This window comes from Pimephales promelas, chromosome 20 (genome assembly GCF_988280905.1).
Source record: "Pimephales promelas chromosome 20, fPimPro1.hap1.1, whole genome shotgun sequence".
Classification (NCBI taxonomy): Eukaryota; Metazoa; Chordata; class Actinopteri; order Cypriniformes; family Leuciscidae; genus Pimephales; species Pimephales promelas.
This window is the reverse complement of record NC_142788.1, coordinates 5,119,432-5,138,344: the sequence shown is the minus strand read 5'-3', so window position 1 is coordinate 5,138,344 and position 18,913 is coordinate 5,119,432. Positions and strand designations below refer to the sequence as shown.

The window sequence follows — 18,913 nt, the reverse complement described above, 5'->3', positions numbered from 1 at the left end:
ACAGAGTGACAGTAGCTACTAAAACTGTTTTTTAAAATTACAGCTTGACCACCACCGCGTCCAGAAGAGCGGGGAGAGTTAATGAATGTGCAGCCTTCCGGAATCAACTCAGCAAAAGGACTTAAATTCATTAATTAAATTCAAATATTCATTAATGATTACCACATTAGGAACTAATTAAGAGTCTGTAAGGTTAATGTATTAGTTCATACATGAATTGTTATTAATTAAATATGTAATTGTGGATTAATTCCATAATAACTCATTTTTTTAACTAATAGTTTTAATTAATATGTCAATTATTGAGTGAATGAACCAGAATGAACCAGAAGCCTTGTATTTCAATGAAATGAACCAGAGCCTTGTATTTCAACTTCCAGATAATATGACAGGTACACTAATATGCATTAATACATCATTAAATACTTCATTGTTAGTGCAAATTCATGTGCAAATTACAACAATTACTAAATTACTAGTTAACAATGATGTGCCCCTACAAGTAAAGTCATAACATAATGATACCTTTGCAAATCATTAGCTAATGATTAATTAAAGCAGACAACTGGAAGTTGAAGGGCATAGCTTTGACCAATGGTAATTAACACATTAATTTACACTATTAGTTACTAAAATATGTTATTAAGGAATTAATACACAATGACACATTGAATTAATAGCAATTCAGATATTACTTAATCTATTAATCATATTGACTCTTTATTAGTTGCTGATACAGTAATCGTTAATTAATGGTTATACATTAACTCATGATTATCTGTGTATTAGTTAAGGATTAATTAATGCATATTAGTGCACCCGTATTGTAAAGTGTTACCAGCTTTTCTAAGTCTACCGGTAATATGAAGTTTTTAACCTTTGCAATGTTCAGATTGCATGTGCAGACCTCCCTGGTGATCATGTAAGAGACTGCCACTGTGTTGTCTCCACACACTAGGACAGCCTCTCAACTGAGAGAGAAAGTATTTCAGGGCCAGAAATACATATTCCATCAACTTGAGACAAATTGATTTGCCAATCAAGATGATGCCTACCCAGATCCCCTGGGCTGGACGACCACTTAAGCCCAACAGGGAAGCCTCCGTCGTTAGCATTCTGTAACAACAAGACGCACCTAGAGTGGGACCCAAGGTGAGAAACCGGGGTCTGAACCACGTAGAAAGGCAAAGAAGCCACAGCGCGTAACCCTTAACATAAACATGCATTTTTGAAAGTACACAAAGCGTTCAGCGCGTGGCTTACCATAAACATGGATTTTTAGAAAGGACACAAAGCACTCAGCGCATGCTCTTGCCTTTATTTGCCCTTGGGGATTGTATGGTTATTTGAGCCACAACTGAAGTGGTCTCATGTGCATAAAGCCCAGAGGATTCCCTGTGAACGCAGCTGCCATGAGACCTATGTAATGTCCTGACCTAGCCAGATGCTGCTTTAGGGTGTTTAACCCTCTGAGGACCAAAAACGCGCCCCGCGTTTTGCTCGTTTTTTTTTAGTACTGCAGAATAAACTTAAAATTCTCTGTTAATTTGGATTTTTCATTTTCGTGTTATACATCAATCGATCCTGTTCAGTTTCTATTTTTTTTCTGTATACTCACAATAAAAATAAAGTGTTTTGCTTTTTGCCAAATAAAGAAAAAATAACATGATGTGAGTTCTGCACTCTCTCTGTCAGTGAACTCCAATTTGAAACGCTTTCGTAAAAGATCTGTAACTGCGCGAAAATTCAGCCAAACAGGCAAACATACCCACGGGCATTAAGCTTGAGATCGCATCTTCTAAACAAGTAATTTATATATAAAAAAAATATTCTCAGCTTCTGTAATCTGTAAGAAAAGAGAGCGATTTGGGTCGAGCTCCTTACGAGCTTATTAACTTTAATTCGTTCACGCCTACTCACGGAGCGTGCTATTCACAAGATAACTTTCTCCAAACAAACAAAGCAGTACATGTGTATCCAGTTCTGACATAGAACGTGAACATGGAGGGACACAGCACTTAGGCTACTGTTAACTCCTTTCTCTCTTTACTTTTTTTAAACTCTTTTTAGATCGTTGAGAGATGAGAAAGAGAAAATCTGCACACTGTTCAATAATAAACTAAATAACCCATAACAAAGATCTGAAGTAGACAGAGAGGAGATAAATGCTTGCACACCAAACACAGAGAGGTCTCTGAAGACAAACGACCTGACGATGCACCTGCGGCTCATCTATTTATAGCCTCGCGTCGCGGGTGCTGATGATGTAACCGACCGAGGCTATATTACTTGCGGTCGATTCCATCGCAGTGTTTACACACGATATTCACAGCAGGTCCCGATTAAAGACGTTACCAATGCGCTAAGCAGCGGAAAATTGATTGTAGCTTTTGAAAGGGAACATTGTTTTTCTTCTTCTTATGAACAACTCCTTTTGAAATGTATATCTGTATTTGTTTTTCTCATTTGTACAGTGCACAAGAAGCAGTCGACAACTTCACTTACCTGCCATGGTTGTCCTGTTTCTGCAACATCTCCATAATAGATCAGGATGAAAGAGCGATGGACATTGTAGGCTAAAACCACTTGGAAAGAGGCCACCTTCAAAACACCAACAGACAGCATTCAAAATCTTCCAAATAAACCAGACGGACCATTCATTGAAAATCAAAGATTACTGTAGGTCTTACCCCTCCACCATTAGAGTATGGCACACTGTCCCATGTAGCAACAAAAGCTGAAGTAGCAGCAAAGGGTATGTTAGGGAAGTATCGCTTAACAGCTGCTGTGACTTGTGTCAGTGCAGCACTGCTTGTCTCCTGCCTATAGGAGATAGTTCCTCCACGTCTATTGTTCAGGCGAGTCCAAAGAGGAGCAATGATGTCTCTTCCAGAATGCAGAGAGGAGTTGTAGGCAGGCAGTGGCTCGGTAAACATTAGATGGCCATTGTTGTTCACCTACATTTTAGTCCCACATTTTTCATAGGGATTTTAAAGAGAAGATTGAAGAAATTAGGGGTATATAAACAACTTTTATCTTCATGTTTGTGTGTTTGGGAGTGGAATGTGACGCTTACAAAGATCTGATTGTATGTGCGCCCAAAGTATTTGAAAGGCGTCTGCAAGAAAATGACATCAGAGCTTCCATCATCGGCAGTGGGGATCACTATTTCTCCAACCCCAGAAGGAAGGAAACTAGTTGGCACTGAGGAAATATTAGGTGAGAATAAATTATTTAGCTCTGCTGAAGAAAAAAAAGCCCATAAAAGGTACAGGTTAAGTCTGAGCTTCTGGTTTTATTGGCTTACATTTTGGTGAGCCATCAACATGGAAAGAGCTGCGACCATTCACATTGATATTACTGCTGGAGGAGAGTTCTGAGGCATTGGTTACTGGAATTGTGAAAGAATTGACCGAGTCTGCCGTGTTGTAACCAGCCTGTAGATGTAGAGTAAATGAATAGTTTTTAGGCCCTGAACCTGTTACAGATATAACTGTCTTTTGCAAGAATGTAAGGAATGAAATGAGGCAAGGGCAATTCCTTGTCATTTCTATTTTTTGCAAAAACAACAAGGACCTGTCTCCACTCACCAGCCAAATTTGTTCGGTTTCTGCAATGTTTCCATAGTTGATCAGGATAAAAGTGCGATGAACACTGGAGACTAAAACCGTTTGGAAAGAAACCACCTTCAAAATACCAACAGATGTCATTAAAAACCTTCACTCTTCACAGGACAACACTAATTCATCATTAAACAATGATTGGATCTTACCCCTCCACCATTAGAGTATGGCACATTGTCCCAGGTAGCAACAAAAGCTGATGAAGCACTAAACGTTATGTTAGGGAAGTATTGCTTAATAGCTGCAGTGACTTGTGCCAGTACAGCACTGCTTGTGTCCTCTCTATAGGAGATAGTTCCTCCGCGTCTATTGTCAAGGTGAGTCCAAAGAGGAGCAATGAAGTCTCTTCCACAATTCAGAAGTGGGATTTTGTCAGACAGTTGCTCAGTAAATGTTAGAAGGCCATTGTTGTTCACCTACAATTTAGCACAAACATGTTTGTGGGTTGTAAGAGGGAATATACTGACAAAAATAAGAAGTTGAATTTGCCACAATTTCTACTAGTTGATTCAACGAATTAAACTAGTAATGAATTTCACTATATAACAACAATATAAACAATGAGATATCAAAGTCTGAACAAAGTAAAGCAAGTAGTTACACTCATTTAAAGAGACTTGTGATTTTAGATGCAAGTAGATGAAATTAGTCTCTAAGGGACCGTTCGGTATTTATAGAAAGGTCCACCGGAAGAAAATAGAGGAGGGTCATGTCTTTTTATTCTTTGATGAGGGGAGGGTCATCCAACGTTTTTTAGTCTATAGGGGAGGGTCACCCAACTTTTGTATTCATCAAAACAGGTAAATTTCAAAGTTTCTTGTTTGGTGCATATTTTTTCCATGTAGCTCCATGTAGCTCTCTCGGTCTCGGCCCCCGGGCCATTGCTGTCAGATGGGTCTGACCCAACAAAAATCCGAGTGGCTCTGTTTGACTGTCCGCGCACGCTTCAGTACGCGCTCAGAAAAAGTGCATTAGAACAGAACGGCAACGAAATGTTTACCTGGCAAAGCTTTAAAGCACGAGCAAATAATGAACTTTTGTTATTGTGAATAAGTGCATTGTCTTGTGTGTGTAACTCTACCGCTGCATTAACATGTGATGTGAATGTACGTCGAGTGTATTGGGACTGAGGAGCCCGAACTGCAGCTGATATAATGTGCGCTGTAGCACAATACGACCATATTTTAGTTTCCATTCTTATTGGGTTTCCAGAACAGTGTTAGTGAGTAAATCTGAGCTGTAGGCTTGAATTCGTGAGGTGTGTGCGCTGTGCAGTTGAATGAGCTGGTTTGTCGATCTGAATTTTGATCAATCAGGATCTGATGAAATCCACAGAAGAAAGACGAAAATGGCTGTGAATTTGGACTATTGAAAGGGAAGCATACTACTTTATTATAATTTTAGTATCATAATGACTAATAAATGTATGCACAATTATCAGTAAACTTGATAAATGTTGCAGATATGTTTTACTATGCACAAAATGCCTTTCAACTTGAACGCAAAATTGCAAGTTACATAAACACGTCACCACTGCATCAGCACCGAAAACATGATTTAAAAAAAAAAAAAATTCAAATCAAAACTCGTGATACGAACCGAATTGTAGGTTTGGTCTTTTGTTACAGCCCTAGTAAGATGAGAAAGCAGGAGTTTAGTCGTTTATCATGGCTATCTGAACATCTTTGCCAGGCGCAAACCAGTATAGAAGTAATCAATAAATTATCGTGGAGGGTCATGCCTTTTTTTACAATCATTTTGGAGGGTCATAGAAAAAAACATTACTGGCGAGGGGAGGGTCAAGTCTTTTTTGACTAGAGATCTCAAATCTCCTCCGGTGGCCCCTTAAATAAATAACGAACAGTCCCTAAATATGCAAAATAACAATTAAACAATGCTTACAAAGGTCTGATTGTGTGTGCGTCCAAAATATTTCAAAGGCTGCTGCAATATAATGGCTTCGGAGCTTCCGTTATCCAATCGGGGGGTTACTAGTTCTCCATTCCCAAATGGTAGGAAATTAGATGGCACTAGGAGAAATGTAAGAGAGAAGGAATCATTTAGTTCTTCCAAGAAACACAAGCTCTCTCTCACACACTGCACTAGTTAAAAGGTTCAAAGGGGAATTCACTAAGAATGAATTGTGCTGGTTTATACTGTTGTTTATTTTTATGTATCCCATAAGATTTTAGACCCGATTCACAACACGAATTATGTAAATATGGTACTGGAGTTAGGTTATTACGGACACAGAACTGCTGCCCATCAGAATTTGCCCAGGGCGGTCCACCAGCTTGCGGGCCGTTTCTAAATGTGCAAAGTTGTGGAGAGTACAGAAGACTACTACAATCAGGCAGATTATCTTGGATTGTGAAGTACAAATCCCTCACTGGGATCCAGCACCTGAATTGGCTTTTTAAAAGGCTGAAAGTGCACTCAACTACACAGTGCCAGGGCAAGCTCAACTGCAAAGAAGTTTCAAGTTTTGGGTTCAAACAAGGCATGCTACAGTGGCACAAAAGTTTAGTGAATTCACCCTTGAACACCTTGTCATAACCAGTAACACAAATCGTTGGCTTACAGTTTGGTGAACCATCAACATGGAAAGACCAGCAAGCAGTCACATTGACATTACTGCTCGACGAGAGTTCTGGGACACTGGATGCTGGAATTGTGAAAGAATTGATAGAGTCCACAGTGTAATAGCCAGCCTGTAGGAGTAAACAACATGTTTTAAGCTCTCATTCTATAAAAGAGAGAGAGAACATTGTTTCCTTCAACTCCTTTTGAAATGTATATCTGTATTTGTTTTTCTCATTTGTACAGTGCACAAGAAGCAGTCGGCAACTTCACTTACCTGCCATGGTTGTCCTGTTTCTGCAACATCTCCATAATAGATCAGGATGAAAGAGCGATGGACATTGTAGGCTAAAACCACTTGGAAAGAGGCCACCTTCAAAACACCAACAGACCAGTGGCGTAACTTTGTTATAAAAAGTGGGTGGGACATGTGTATAAATGAATGAATCACGTGACACGTGAATAAAACGATCCGACTTTACAACATGTGGAATAGCCTATGCTATAGGCCTACAGAAAGTCCTGTAAAATTAAACGAATAAAGTGACCTAATAGTATGAATAAAAATTATATAAACAAAAATATAAATAAAAGTAAATTAACTAGGCTATTAGGCCAGAATTTTGATAACTGATTTTTTGCGGAACGCGCAAGATTAAAATTAAAATTGGCTTAGCCTATCCATTGTACACACAAACTGCTGTACAATTAAACGAATAAATGGGCCTTATAAATAAAGATAAAAAATAAGTGTATAAACAAAAATGTAAAAAATAAAAAAATAAAGGCCTACATAAACATTTTAAAAGTACATTTAAAAAAGTAAATTAACTGGTCAACATTTTGATAACCAAACGTTTGCACAGCGCGCACAAATAGCCTAATAAAATTATGCTCATCAATATAGAATGCTGTAAAATTAAACGAATCAAATGACTTTATTATAAATAAGAATATACAGGCTATAGGCCTACTGTAGGTTACAACGTTTTAAAAGTATGTTTCAAAATTCGTATAACTGAACTTTTGCGCAGAGTGCACATTAGGCTACAATTTAAATGGGTTAGCCTACATTGTCAAACTTTTAGAAAGAAAGAAAGAAAGAAAGAAAGAAAGAAAGAAAGAAAGAAAGAGTTCACCTTCAAGAACACAAGTTTGGACAATGTCTGAGGCTTCAGACTCATGCGGTTGTTGCGAAAACCCTCTCCGCTTGGGATGCTGAACACAATGCGAGCTAGGCGGGGAAAAGACGTGGAGTCAGACTCGTGGTGTGAGCGGAGCGAAATTGGAGCGGGAAATAGGGTGACGCTCCGTCCTTTAAAAAATGCCCCTCTCCGCTCTGTCTAAGATCCGCCCGCTCGAGCTTCCCGCTCCACTCCGCTCACATTCTCTGCACCTGAACGAACAAAAAGTCTCCGAAACAGTCTCCGAAACGGATTGAAGCGCGCATGCATGTGAAGACTGCGTGAGCCACGAGATACACTGTAACCGCGCCACCGATCGCAGGCGGCAAGGAGCACTTTGATCACTTGATTTAAAAAAAACAACGTATTTCAGGGCTAGATCGCTTCTTTTATTTTACAAACGAACGAAATGACTGGTCTGCCAGTTGGAGATGTTTTATTTATTTCTACTGTTAGCTATCCGTGCAGCGAGAACTTTTAAAAAGTGGTGGGGACAATATCGACCTTGGCAAAAAGTGGTGGGGACATGTCCCACCCGTCCCACCCGCAAATTACGCCCCTGCAACAGACAGCATTCAAAATCTTCCAAATAAACCAGACGGACCATTCATTGAAAATCAAAGATTACTGTAGGTCTTACCCCTCCACCATTAGAGTATGGCACACTGTCCCATGTAGCGACAAAAGCTGAAGTAGCAGCAAAGGGTATGTTAGGGAAGTATCGCTTAACAGCTGCTGTGACTTGTGCCAGTGCAGCACTGCTTGTCTCCTGCCTATAGGAGATAGTTCCTCCACGTCTATTGTCCAGGCGAGTCCAAAGAGGAGCAATGATGTCTCTTCCGGAATCCAGAGAGGAGTTGTAGGAAGGCAGCGGCTCGGTAAACGTTAGATGGCCATTGTTGTTCACCTAAATTTTAGTTCCACATTTTTCATAGGGATTTTAAAGAGAAGATTGAAGAAATTAGGGGTATATAAACAACTTTTATCTTCATGTTTGTGTGTTTGGGGGTGGAATGTGATGCTTACAAAGATCTGATTGTATGTGCGCCCAAAGTATTTGAAACGCGTCAGCAAGAAAATGACATCAGAGCTTCCATCATCGGCAGTGGGGATCACTATTTCTCCAACCCCAGAAGGAAGAAAACTAGTTGGCACTAAGGAAATATTAGGTGAGAAGAAATTATTTAGCTCTGTTGAAGAAAAAAAAGCCCATGAAAGGTACAGGTTAAGTCTGAGCTTCTGGTTTTATTGGCTTACAGTTCGGTGAGCCATCAACATGGAAAGAGCTGCGACCATTCACATTGATATTACTGCTGGATGAGAGTTCTGAGGCATTGGTTACTGGAATTGTGAAAGAATTGACCGAGTCTGCCGTGTTGTAACCAGCCTGTAGATGTACAGTAAATGAATAGTTTTTAGGCCCTGAACCTGTTACAGATATAACTGTCTTTCACAAGAATGTTAGGAATGAAATGAGGCAAGGGCAATTCCTTGTCATTTCTACTTTTTGCAAAAACAACAAGGATCTGTCTCCACTCACCAGCCAAATTTGTTCGGTTTCTGCAATGTTTCCATAGTTAATCAGGATAAAAGTGCGATGAACACTGGAGACTAAAACCGTTTGGAAAGAAACCACCTTCAAAATACCAAAAGATGTCATTAAAAAACCTTCACTCTTCACGGGACAACACTAATTTATCTTTAAACAATGATTAGATCTTACCCCTCCACCATTAGAGTATGGCACATTGTCCCAGGTAGCAACAAAAGCTGATGAAGCACTAAACGTTATGTTAGGGAAGTATTGCTTAACAGCTGCAGTGACTTGTGCCAGTACAGCACTGCTTGTGTCCTCTCTATAGGAGATAGTTCCTCCGCGTCTATTGTCAAGGTGAGTCCAAAGAGGAGCAATGAAGTCTCTTCCACAATTCAGAAGTGGGATTTTGTCGGACAGTTGCTCAGTAAATGTTAGAAGGCCATTGTTGTTCACCTACAATTTAGCACAAACATATGTTTGTGTGTTGTAAGAGGGAATATACTGACAAAAATAAGAAGTTGAATTTGCCACAATTTCTACTAGTTGATTCAACGAATCAAATGTCCTCTGAATTTCACAATTACAACAACCTGTACATTGAGATATCAAAGTCTGAACAAAGTAAAGCAAGTAATTACACTCATTTAAAGAGACTTGTGATTTTAGATGCAAGTAGATGAAACATGTCTCTAAATATGTAAAATAACATCTAAACAATGCTTACAAAGGTCTGATTGTGTGTGCGTCCAAAATATTTCAAAGGCTGCTGCAATATAATGGCTTTGGAGCTTCCGTTATCCAATCGGGGGGTTACTAGTTCTCCATTCCCAAATGGTAGGAAATTAGATGGCACTAGGAGAAATGTAAGAGAGAAGGAATCATTTAGTTCTTCCAAGAAACATACAGTAAGCTCTCTCTCACACACTGCACTAATTGAAAGGTTTAAAGGGGAATTCACTCAGAATGAATTGTGCTGGTTTATAATGTTGTTTATTTTTATGTATCCCATAAGATTTTAGACCCGATTCACAACACCTATTATGTAAATACGGTACTGGAGTTAGGTTATTACAGACACAGAACTACTGCCCATCAGAATTTGCCCAGGGCGGTCCCACAGCTTGCGGGCCGTTTCTAAATGTGCAAAGTTGTAGAGAGTAAAGAAGACTACTACAATCAGACAGATTTTCTGGGATTGTGAAGTACGAATCCCTCGCTGCGATCCAGCACCTGAATTGGCTTTTTAAAAGGCTGAAAGTGCCGTCAACACGGTGCCAGGGCAAGCTCAACTGCAAAGAAGTTTCAGGTTTTGTGTTCAAACACAGCATGCTACAGTGGCACAAAAGTTTAGTGAATTCACCCCTGAACACCTTGTCATAACCAGTAACACAACTCGTTGGCTTACAGTTTGGTGAACCATCAACATGGAAAGACCAGCAAGCAGTCACATTGACATTACTGCTCGACGAGAGTTCTGGGACACTGGATGCTGGAATTGTGAAAGAACTGATAGAGTCCACAGTGTAATAGCCAGCCTGTAGGAGTAAACAACATGTTTTAAGCTCTCATTCTATAAAAAGGGAGAGAGAACATTTTTTCCTTTTTATTATGAACAGCTGCCTTTTGAAATGTATATCTGTATTTGTTTTTCTCATTTGTACAGTGCACAAGAAGCAGTCGGCAACTTACCTGCCATGGTAGTCCTGTTTCTGCAACATCTCCATAATAGATCAGGATGAAAGAGCGATGGACATTGTAGGCTAAAACCACTTGGAAAGAGGCCACCTTCAAAACACCAACAGACAGCATTCAAAATCTTCCAAATAAACCAGACGGACCATTCATTGAAAATCAAAGATTACTGTAGGTCTTACCCCTCCACCATTAGAGTATGGCACACTGTCCCATGTAGCGACAAAAGCTGAAGTAGCAGCAAAGGGTATGTTAGGGAAGTATCGCTTAACAGCTGCTGTGACTTGTGTCAGTGCAGCACTGCTTGTCTCCTGCCTATAGGAGATAGTTCCTCCACGTCTATTGTCCAGGCGAGTCCAAAGAGGAGCAATGATGTCTCTTCCGGAATCCAGAGAGGAGTTGTAGGCAGGCAGCGGCTCGGTAAACGTTAGATGGCCATTGTTGTTCACCTACATTTTAGTCCCACAATTTCAAAGGGATTTTAAAGAGACGATTGAAGAAATTAGGGGTATTTAAAGAACTTTTATCTTCATGTTTGTGTGTTTGGGGGTGGAATGTGATGCTTACAAAGATCTGATTGTATGTGCGCCCAAAGTATTTGAAAGGCGTCTGCAAGAAAATGACATCAGAGCTTCCATCATCGGCAGTGGGGATCACTATTTCTCCAACCCCAGAAGGAAGGAAACTAGTTGGCACTAAGGACATATTAGGTGAGAAGAAATTATTTAGCTCTGTTGAAGAAAAAAAAGCCCAAAAAAAGGCACAGTTTAAGTCTGAGCTTCTGGTTGCATTGGCTTACATTTCGGGGAGCCATCAACATGGAAAGAGCTGCGACCATTCACATTGATATTACTGCTGGATGAGAGTTCTAAGGCATTGGTTACTGGAATTGTGAAAGAATTGACCGAGTCTGCCGTGTTGTAACCAGCCTGTAGATGTACAGTAAATTAATAGTTTTTAGGCCCTGAACCTGTTACAGATATAACTGTCTTTTGCAAGAATGTAAGGAATGAAATGAGGCAAGGGTAGTTCCTTGTCATTTCTATTTTTTGCAAAAACAAGGACCTGTCTCCACTCACCAGCCAAATTTGTTCGGTTTCTGAAATGTTTCCATAGTTGATCAGGATAAAAGTGCGATGAACACTGGAGACTAAAACCGTTTGGAAAGAAACCACCTTCAAAATACCAACAGATGTCATTAAAAACCTTCACTCTTCACAGGACAACACTAATTTATCTTTAAACAATGATTAGATCTTACCCCTCCACCATTAGAGTATGGCACATTGTCCCAGGTAGCAACAAAAGCTGATGAAGCACTAAACGTTATGTTAGGGAAGTATTGCTTAACAGCTGCAGTGACTTGTGCCAGTACAGCACTGCTTGTGTCCTCTCTATAGGAGATAGTTCCTCCGCGTCTATTGTCAAGGTGAGTCCAAAGAGGAGCAATGAAGTCTCTTCCACAATTCAGAAGTGGGATGTTGTCGGACAGTTGATCAGTAAATGTTAGAAGGCCATTGTTGTTCACCTACAATTTCGCAGAAACATGTGTTTGTGTGTTGTAAGAGGGAATATAATGACAAAAATAAGAAGTTGAATTTGCCACAATTTCTATTAGTTGAATCAACGAATTAAATGTCCTCTGAAGTTCAATTACAACAATCTGTACATTGAGATATCAAAGTCTGAACAAAGTAAAGCAAGTAGTTACACTCATTTAAAGAGACTTGTGATTTTAGATGCAAGTAGATGAAACATGTCTCTAAATATGCAAAATAACAACTGAACAATGCTTACAAAGGTCTGATTGTGTGTGCGTCCAAAATATTTCAAAGGCTGCTGCAATATAATGGCTTCGGAGCTTCCGTTATCCAATCGGGGCGTTACTAGTTCTCCATTCCCAAATGGTAGGAAATTAGATGGCACTAGGAGAAATGTAAGAGAGAAGGAATCATTTAGTTCTTCCAAGAAACATAAGCTCTCTCACACACACTGCACTAGTTAAAAGGTTTAAAGGGGAATTCACTAAGAATGAATTGTGCTGGTTTATACTATTGCTTATTTTTATGTATCCCATAAGATTTTAGACCCGATTCACAACACGAATTATGTAAATATGGTTCTGGAGTTAGGTTATTACAGACACAGAACTACTGTCCATCAAAATTGCCCAGGGCGGTCCCACAGCTCGCGGGCCATTTCTAAATGTGCAAAGTTGTGGAAAGTACAGAAGACTACTACAATCAGGCAGATTTTCTTGGATTGTGAAGTACGATTCCCTCACTGCGATCCAGCACCTGAATTAGCTTTTTAAAGGCTGAAAGTGCCGTCAACTACACTGTGCCAGGACAAGCTCAACTGCAAAAAAACGTTTTAGGTTTTGGGTTCAAACACGGCATGCTACAGTGGCACAAAAGTTTAGTGAATTCACCCCTGAACACCTTGTCATAACCAGTAACACAACTCGTTGGCTTACAGTTTGGTGAACCATCAACATGGAAAGACCAGCAAGCAGTCACATTGACATTACTGCTCGACGAGAGTTCTGGGACACTGGATGCTGGAATTGTGAAAGAACTGATAGAGTCCACAGTGTAATAGCCAGCCTGTAGGAGTAAACAACATGTTTTAAGATCTCATTCTATAAAAGAGAGAGAGAGAGAGAGAGAGAGAGAGAGAGAGAGAACATTGTTTCCTTCTTATTATGAACAACTCCTTTTGAAATGTATATCTGTATTTGTTTTTCTCATTTGTACAGTGCACAAGAAGCAGTCGGCAACTTCACTTACCTGCCATGATAGTCCTGTTTCTGCAACATCTCCATAATAGATCAGGATGAAAGAGCGATGGACATTGTAGGCTAAAACCACTTGGAAAGAGGCCACCTTCAAAACACCAACAGACAGCATTCAAAATCTTCCAAATAAACCAGAGGGACCATTCATTGAAAATCAAAGATTACTGTAGGTCTTACCCCTCCACCATTAGAGTATGGCACACTATCCCATGTAGCGACAAACGCTGAAGTAGCAGCAAAGGGTATGTTAGGGAAGTATCGCTTAACAGCTGCTGTGACTTGTGTCAGTGCAGCACTGCTTGTCTCCTGCCTATAGGAGATAGTTCCTCCACGTCTATTGTCCAGGCGAGTCCAAAGAGGAGCAATGATGTCTCTTCCGGAATGCAGAGAGGAGTTGTAGGCAGGCAGTGGCTCGGTAAACGTAAGATGGCCATTGTTGTTCACCTAAATTTTAGTCCCACATTTTTCAAAGGGATTTTAAAGAGAAGATTGAAGAAATTAGGGGTATATAAAAATACTTTTATCGTCATGTTTGTGTGTTTGGGGGTGGAATGTTACGCTTACAAAGATCTGATTGTATGTGCGCCCAAAGTATTTGAAAGGCGTCTGCAAGAAAATGACATCAGAGCTTCCATCATCGGCAGTGGGGATCACTATTTCTCCAACCCCAGAAGGAAGGAAACTAGTTGGCACTAAGGACATATTAGGTGAGAAGAAATTATTTAGCTCTGTTGAAGAAAAAAAAAGCCCATAAAAGATACAGGTTAAGTCCGAGCTTCTGGTTGTATTGGCTTACATTTCGGGGAGCCATCAACATGGAAAGAGCTGCGACCATTCACTTTGACATTACTGCTGGATGAGAGTTCTGAGGCATTGGTTACTGGAATTGTGAAAGAATTGAGGAAGTCTGCCGTGTTGTAACCAGCCTGTAGATGTAGAGTAAATTAATAGTTTTTAGGCCCTGAACCTGTTACAGATATAACTGTCTTTCGCAAGAATTTTGGGAATGAAATGAGGCAAGGGCATTTCCTTGTCATTTCTATTTTTTTGCAAAAACAACAAGGACCTGTCTTCACTTACCAGCCAAATTTGTTCGGTTTCTGCAATGTTTCCATAGTTGATCAGGATAAAAGTGCGATGAACACTGGAGACTAAAACCGTTTGGAAAGAAACCACCTTCAAAATACCAACAGATGTCATTAAAAACCTTCACTCTTCACAGGACAACACTAATTTATCTTTAAACAACGATTAGATCTTACCCCTCCACCATTAGAGTATGGCACATTGTCCCAGGTAGCAACAAAAGCTGATGAAGCACTAAACGTTATGTTAGGGAAGTATTTCTTAACAGCTGCAGTGACTTGTGCCAGTACAGCACTGCTTGTGTCCTCTCTATAGGAGATAGTTCCTCCGCGTCTATTGTCAAGGTGAGTCCAAAGAGGAGCAATGAAGTCTCTTCCACAATTCAGAAGTGGGATTTTGTCGGACAGTTGCTCAGTAAATGTTAGAAGGCCATTGTTGTTCACCTACAATTTAGCACAAACAGATGTTTGTGTGTTGTAACAAGGGTTATATTGAAAGAATTTAGAAGTAGAATTTGCCACAATTTCTACTAGTTGATTCAACGAATCAAATGTCCTCTGAATTTCACAATTACAACAACCAGTACATTGAGATATCAAAGTCTGAACAAAGTAAAGCAAGTAGTTACACTCATTTAAAGAGACTTTGTGATTTTAGATGCAAGTAGATGAAACATGTCTCTAAATATGCAAAATAACATCTAAACAATGCTTACAAAGGTCTGATTGTGTGTGCGTCCAAAATATTTCAAAGGCTGCTGCAATATAATGGCTTCGGAGCTTCCGTTATCCAATCGGGGCGTTACTAGTTCTCCATTCCCAAATGGTAGGAAATTAGATGGCACTAGGAGAAATGTAAGAGAGAAGGAATCATTTAGTTCTTCCAAGAAACACAAGATCTCTCTCACACACTGCACTAGTTAAAAGGTTTAAAGGGGAATTCACTTAGAATGAATTGTGCTGGTTTATACTGTTGTTTATTTTTATGTATCCCATAAGATTTTAGACCCAATTCACAACACGAATTATGTAAATACGGTACTGGAGTTAGGTTATTACAGACACAGAACTACTGCCCATCAGAATTTGCCCAGGGCGGTCCCACAGCTCGCCGGCCGTTTCTAAATGTGCAAAGTTGTGGAGAGTACAGAAGACTACTACAATCAGGCAGATTTTCTGGGATTGTGAAGTACGATTCCCTCACTGCGATCCAGCACCTGAATTCGCTTTTTAAAAGGCTGAAAGTGCACTCAACTACACAGTGCCAGGGCAAGCTCAACTGGAAAAAAATTTCAGGTTTTGGGTTCAAAAACGGCATGCTACAGTGGCATAGTTAATTCATCCCTGAACACCTTGTCATAACCAGTAACACAAATCGTTGGCTTACAGTTTGGTGAACCATCAACATGGAAAGACCAGCAAGCAGTCACATTGACATTACTGCTCGACGAGAGTTCTGGGACACTGGATGCTGGAATTGTGAAAGAACTGATAGAGTCCACAGTATAAAAGCCAGCCTGTAGGAGTAAACAACATGTTTTAAACTCTCATTCTATAAAAAGAGAGAGAGAGAGAACAGGGTTATGAACAACCCCTTTTGAAATGTACATTTGTATTTGTTTTTCTCATTTGTACAGTGCACAAGAAGCAGTCGGCAACTTCACTTACCTGCCATGGTAGTCCTGTTTCTGCAACATCTCCATAATAGATCAGGATGAAAGAGCGATGGACATTGTAGGCTAAAACCACTTGGAAAGAGGCCACCTTCAAAACACCAACAGACAGCATTCAAAATCTTCCAAATAAACCAGACGGACCATTCATTGAAAATCAAAGATTACTGTAGGTCTTACCCCTCCACCATTAGAGTATGGCACACTGTCCCATGTAGCGACAAAAGCTGAAGTAGCAGCAAAGGGTATGTTAGGGAAGTATCGCTTAACAGCTGCTGTGACTTGTGTCTGTGCAGCACTGCTTGTGTCCTGCCTATAGGAGATAGTTCCTCCACGTCTATTGTCCAGGCGAGTCCAAAGAGGAGCAATGATGTCTCTTCCAGAATGCAGAGAGGAGTTGTAGGCAGGCAGTGGCTCGGTAAACGTTAGATGGCCATTGCTGTTCACCTACATTTTAGTTCCATATTTTTCAAAGGGATTTTAAAGAGAAGATTGAAGAAATTAGGGGTATATAAACAACTTTTATCTTCATGTTTGTGTGTTTGGGGGTGGAATGTGACGCTTACAAAGATCTGATTGTATGTGCGCCCAAAGTATTTGAAAGGTGTCTGCAAGAAAATGACATCAGAGCTTCCATCATCGGCAGTGGGGATCACTATTTCTCCAACCCCAGAAGGAAGGAAACTAGTTGGCACTAAGGAAATATTAGGTGAGAAGAAATTATTTAGCTCTGTTGAAGAAAAAAAAAAGCCCATAAAAGGCACAGGTTAAGTCTGAGCTTCTGGTTGTATTGGCTTACATTTCGGGGAGCCATCAACATGGAAAGAGCTGCGACCATTCACTTTGACATTACTGCTGGATGAGAGTTCTGAGGCATTGGTTACTGGAATTGTGAAAGAATTGACCGAGTCTGCCGTGTTGTAACCAGCCTGTAGATGTAGAGTAAATTAATAGTTCCCTTTCGTAGTCACTTCGAGTTACGTCAGAAGTGACGGAGATTGGGGGGATTTCGCATAGAAAGCCAATCCTCTTCGATTATTTAAACACGAGCCAATGGCATGCAATGCCTTGGGGCTGCGGAAATTTGCATAGCGTACTCCGCCCTACTCCGTGAGTATAAAAGGAGGAAGTGAACGCAACCGCAGTATGTTTTCGCTTCGGAGCCAAGAGAACCTCTTCACTCCTAAAAGCTGATTCAAGACTCTTCGAGAATGAGCGTCCTCTTCAGTGTTGGTGTGACGGCGGTACCCAGCGAGATTCTGCATTGCCTGCGATCTGAGCAGTGGTCTGCCAGACTTTGCACTTCTCCCTGGTAGCCTCAGCGCTGAAAGAGTGAATTTCTCCTTTCTCATAAAAGTGAAAGAGCTGCACGTGGCACGTCTTTTTAAAGATGGTTCGCCCGTGTCCTTCTGGATGTGGTAGATTTCTGTCATCATCTGATGGTCACGAATGCTGCTTTGTATGCCTGGGCATTCAGCATGCAGCAGCAGCGTTCGTGGATGACTCATGTTCCTTCTGTGGGAGCATGACCATCTCCACACTGAGGTCGAGGCACAATAATCTCACTAGAGTGAGAGCCCCGGTCCCCCCTACTCGATCGACTTCCTTCACGAAAGGGGGCCCGTCGACCCGGGGACCCGGCGATCTAACGGTGACGGTGTGGGATAAAGCCCCGACGATTCCTCGGGCCACACCTCCCGCCTCAGTGCGTGAGCCAGCTCGATTCAGTCGGCTGTCTCTTCGGCGGCGCCGGCTGCTTCTAGCAGCGCTCCAGATGATGATGTGATGTCTATCACTGCATCACTAGGCGGGCTTGAGTCCTCGGGAGAGGAAGATGCGGCTGCGTTGCCCCCTTCGGGAGTGCCAGCGTTGCCCGTGTCAGATCCCGAGCTGACGGCCATGCTGTCTCGAGCCGCTGGGAGTATCGGGCTAGAATGGAAACCTCCATCCTGCCCCGATCTCTCGCGGATGGATAACTGGTATCTGGACAAAGCTGCCGCCGCAAGGCCACGGCCAACTCCAATACCTTTTTTCCCCGAGCTGCATGCGGAGTTATCGCGCTCTTGGGGGGCTCCTTTGTCCACTCGAGAGCGCGATCTCTCCCCCGCCTTTCCCCCCCTCGACGGTGGGGCCGCCCGTGGGTACACTGGGATGCCCCCGGTGGAGCGCTCTGTTGCGATGCAGCTGTGTCCACAGAGCGCCTCCACCCGTGGTCCTCCTAAGCACCCATCCAAAGCCTGTGGGTTCTCGTCTGCTATGGCGGCGCGATCCTATAGAGCGGCGGGACAGGCGGCCTCCGCTTTGCATGCGATGAGCACTTTGCAGGTCTTCCAAGCGAAGATGCTCAGAGACATGCACGAGGGCGGGACTGACACGACGGCATTTAAAGATTTGCGGTCCGCCACTGACCTTGCTCTCCGGGCAACGAAAGTGGCCGCTCGCGCCGTCGGTCAGGTGATGGCCACTTGTGTGGTTCAGGAGCGCCATCTCTGGCTCAACCTGGCAGATACGCGGAGCGCTGAGCAGACTCGTCTGCTCGACGCTCCGCTCTCCCAGGTTGGCCTTTTCGGCGGTGCGGTCGAGGATTTCGCCCAGCAGTTCTCCACCGCCCAGAAGCAGACGGAGGCCATCAAACACATCCTGCCCCGGCGACCAGCTGCTGCCTCCACCCAGTCATCGGCGCAGGTGCCTCCCTCTGCTCGCCGCCGAGGACGCCCCCCTGCGGCTCCCCTCCCTCCCGCC

General features: G+C 41.9%; 1 protein-coding gene across 1 annotated transcript in view; it reads right to left on the bottom strand.

Annotated features, from left to right (window-relative positions):
• LOC120491899 (uncharacterized) overlaps positions 1-18,913 on the bottom strand; it is a 64,991-nt gene that overhangs the window by 36,588 nt on the left and 9,490 nt on the right. Inside the window, exons 14-49 of the mRNA XM_089124759.1 lie at positions 16,971-17,100; positions 16,738-16,865; positions 16,352-16,618; positions 16,167-16,262; positions 15,886-16,015; positions 15,215-15,342; positions 14,676-14,942; positions 14,494-14,589; positions 14,210-14,339; positions 13,978-14,105; positions 13,591-13,857; positions 13,406-13,501; positions 13,093-13,222; positions 12,414-12,541; positions 11,878-12,144; positions 11,696-11,791; positions 11,416-11,545; positions 11,184-11,311; positions 10,799-11,065; positions 10,614-10,709; positions 10,330-10,459; positions 9,649-9,776; positions 9,111-9,377; positions 8,928-9,023; positions 8,645-8,774; positions 8,414-8,541; positions 8,028-8,294; positions 6,481-6,576; positions 6,205-6,334; positions 5,526-5,653; positions 3,773-4,039; positions 3,591-3,686; positions 3,308-3,437; positions 3,077-3,204; positions 2,691-2,957; positions 2,506-2,601 (exon numbers count right to left, since the gene is read on the bottom strand). Of these exons, the coding sequence (XP_088980885.1) occupies positions 2,506-2,601; positions 2,691-2,957; positions 3,077-3,204; positions 3,308-3,437; positions 3,591-3,686; positions 3,773-4,039; positions 5,526-5,653; positions 6,205-6,334; positions 6,481-6,576; positions 8,028-8,294; positions 8,414-8,541; positions 8,645-8,774; positions 8,928-9,023; positions 9,111-9,377; positions 9,649-9,776; positions 10,330-10,459; positions 10,614-10,709; positions 10,799-11,065; positions 11,184-11,311; positions 11,416-11,545; positions 11,696-11,791; positions 11,878-12,144; positions 12,414-12,541; positions 13,093-13,222; positions 13,406-13,501; positions 13,591-13,857; positions 13,978-14,105; positions 14,210-14,339; positions 14,494-14,589; positions 14,676-14,942; positions 15,215-15,342; positions 15,886-16,015; positions 16,167-16,262; positions 16,352-16,618; positions 16,738-16,865; positions 16,971-17,100 (5,589 nt within the window). The remainder of the gene's footprint in view (positions 1-2,505; positions 2,602-2,690; positions 2,958-3,076; positions 3,205-3,307; positions 3,438-3,590; positions 3,687-3,772; positions 4,040-5,525; positions 5,654-6,204; positions 6,335-6,480; positions 6,577-8,027; positions 8,295-8,413; positions 8,542-8,644; positions 8,775-8,927; positions 9,024-9,110; positions 9,378-9,648; positions 9,777-10,329; positions 10,460-10,613; positions 10,710-10,798; positions 11,066-11,183; positions 11,312-11,415; positions 11,546-11,695; positions 11,792-11,877; positions 12,145-12,413; positions 12,542-13,092; positions 13,223-13,405; positions 13,502-13,590; positions 13,858-13,977; positions 14,106-14,209; positions 14,340-14,493; positions 14,590-14,675; positions 14,943-15,214; positions 15,343-15,885; positions 16,016-16,166; positions 16,263-16,351; positions 16,619-16,737; positions 16,866-16,970; positions 17,101-18,913) is intronic.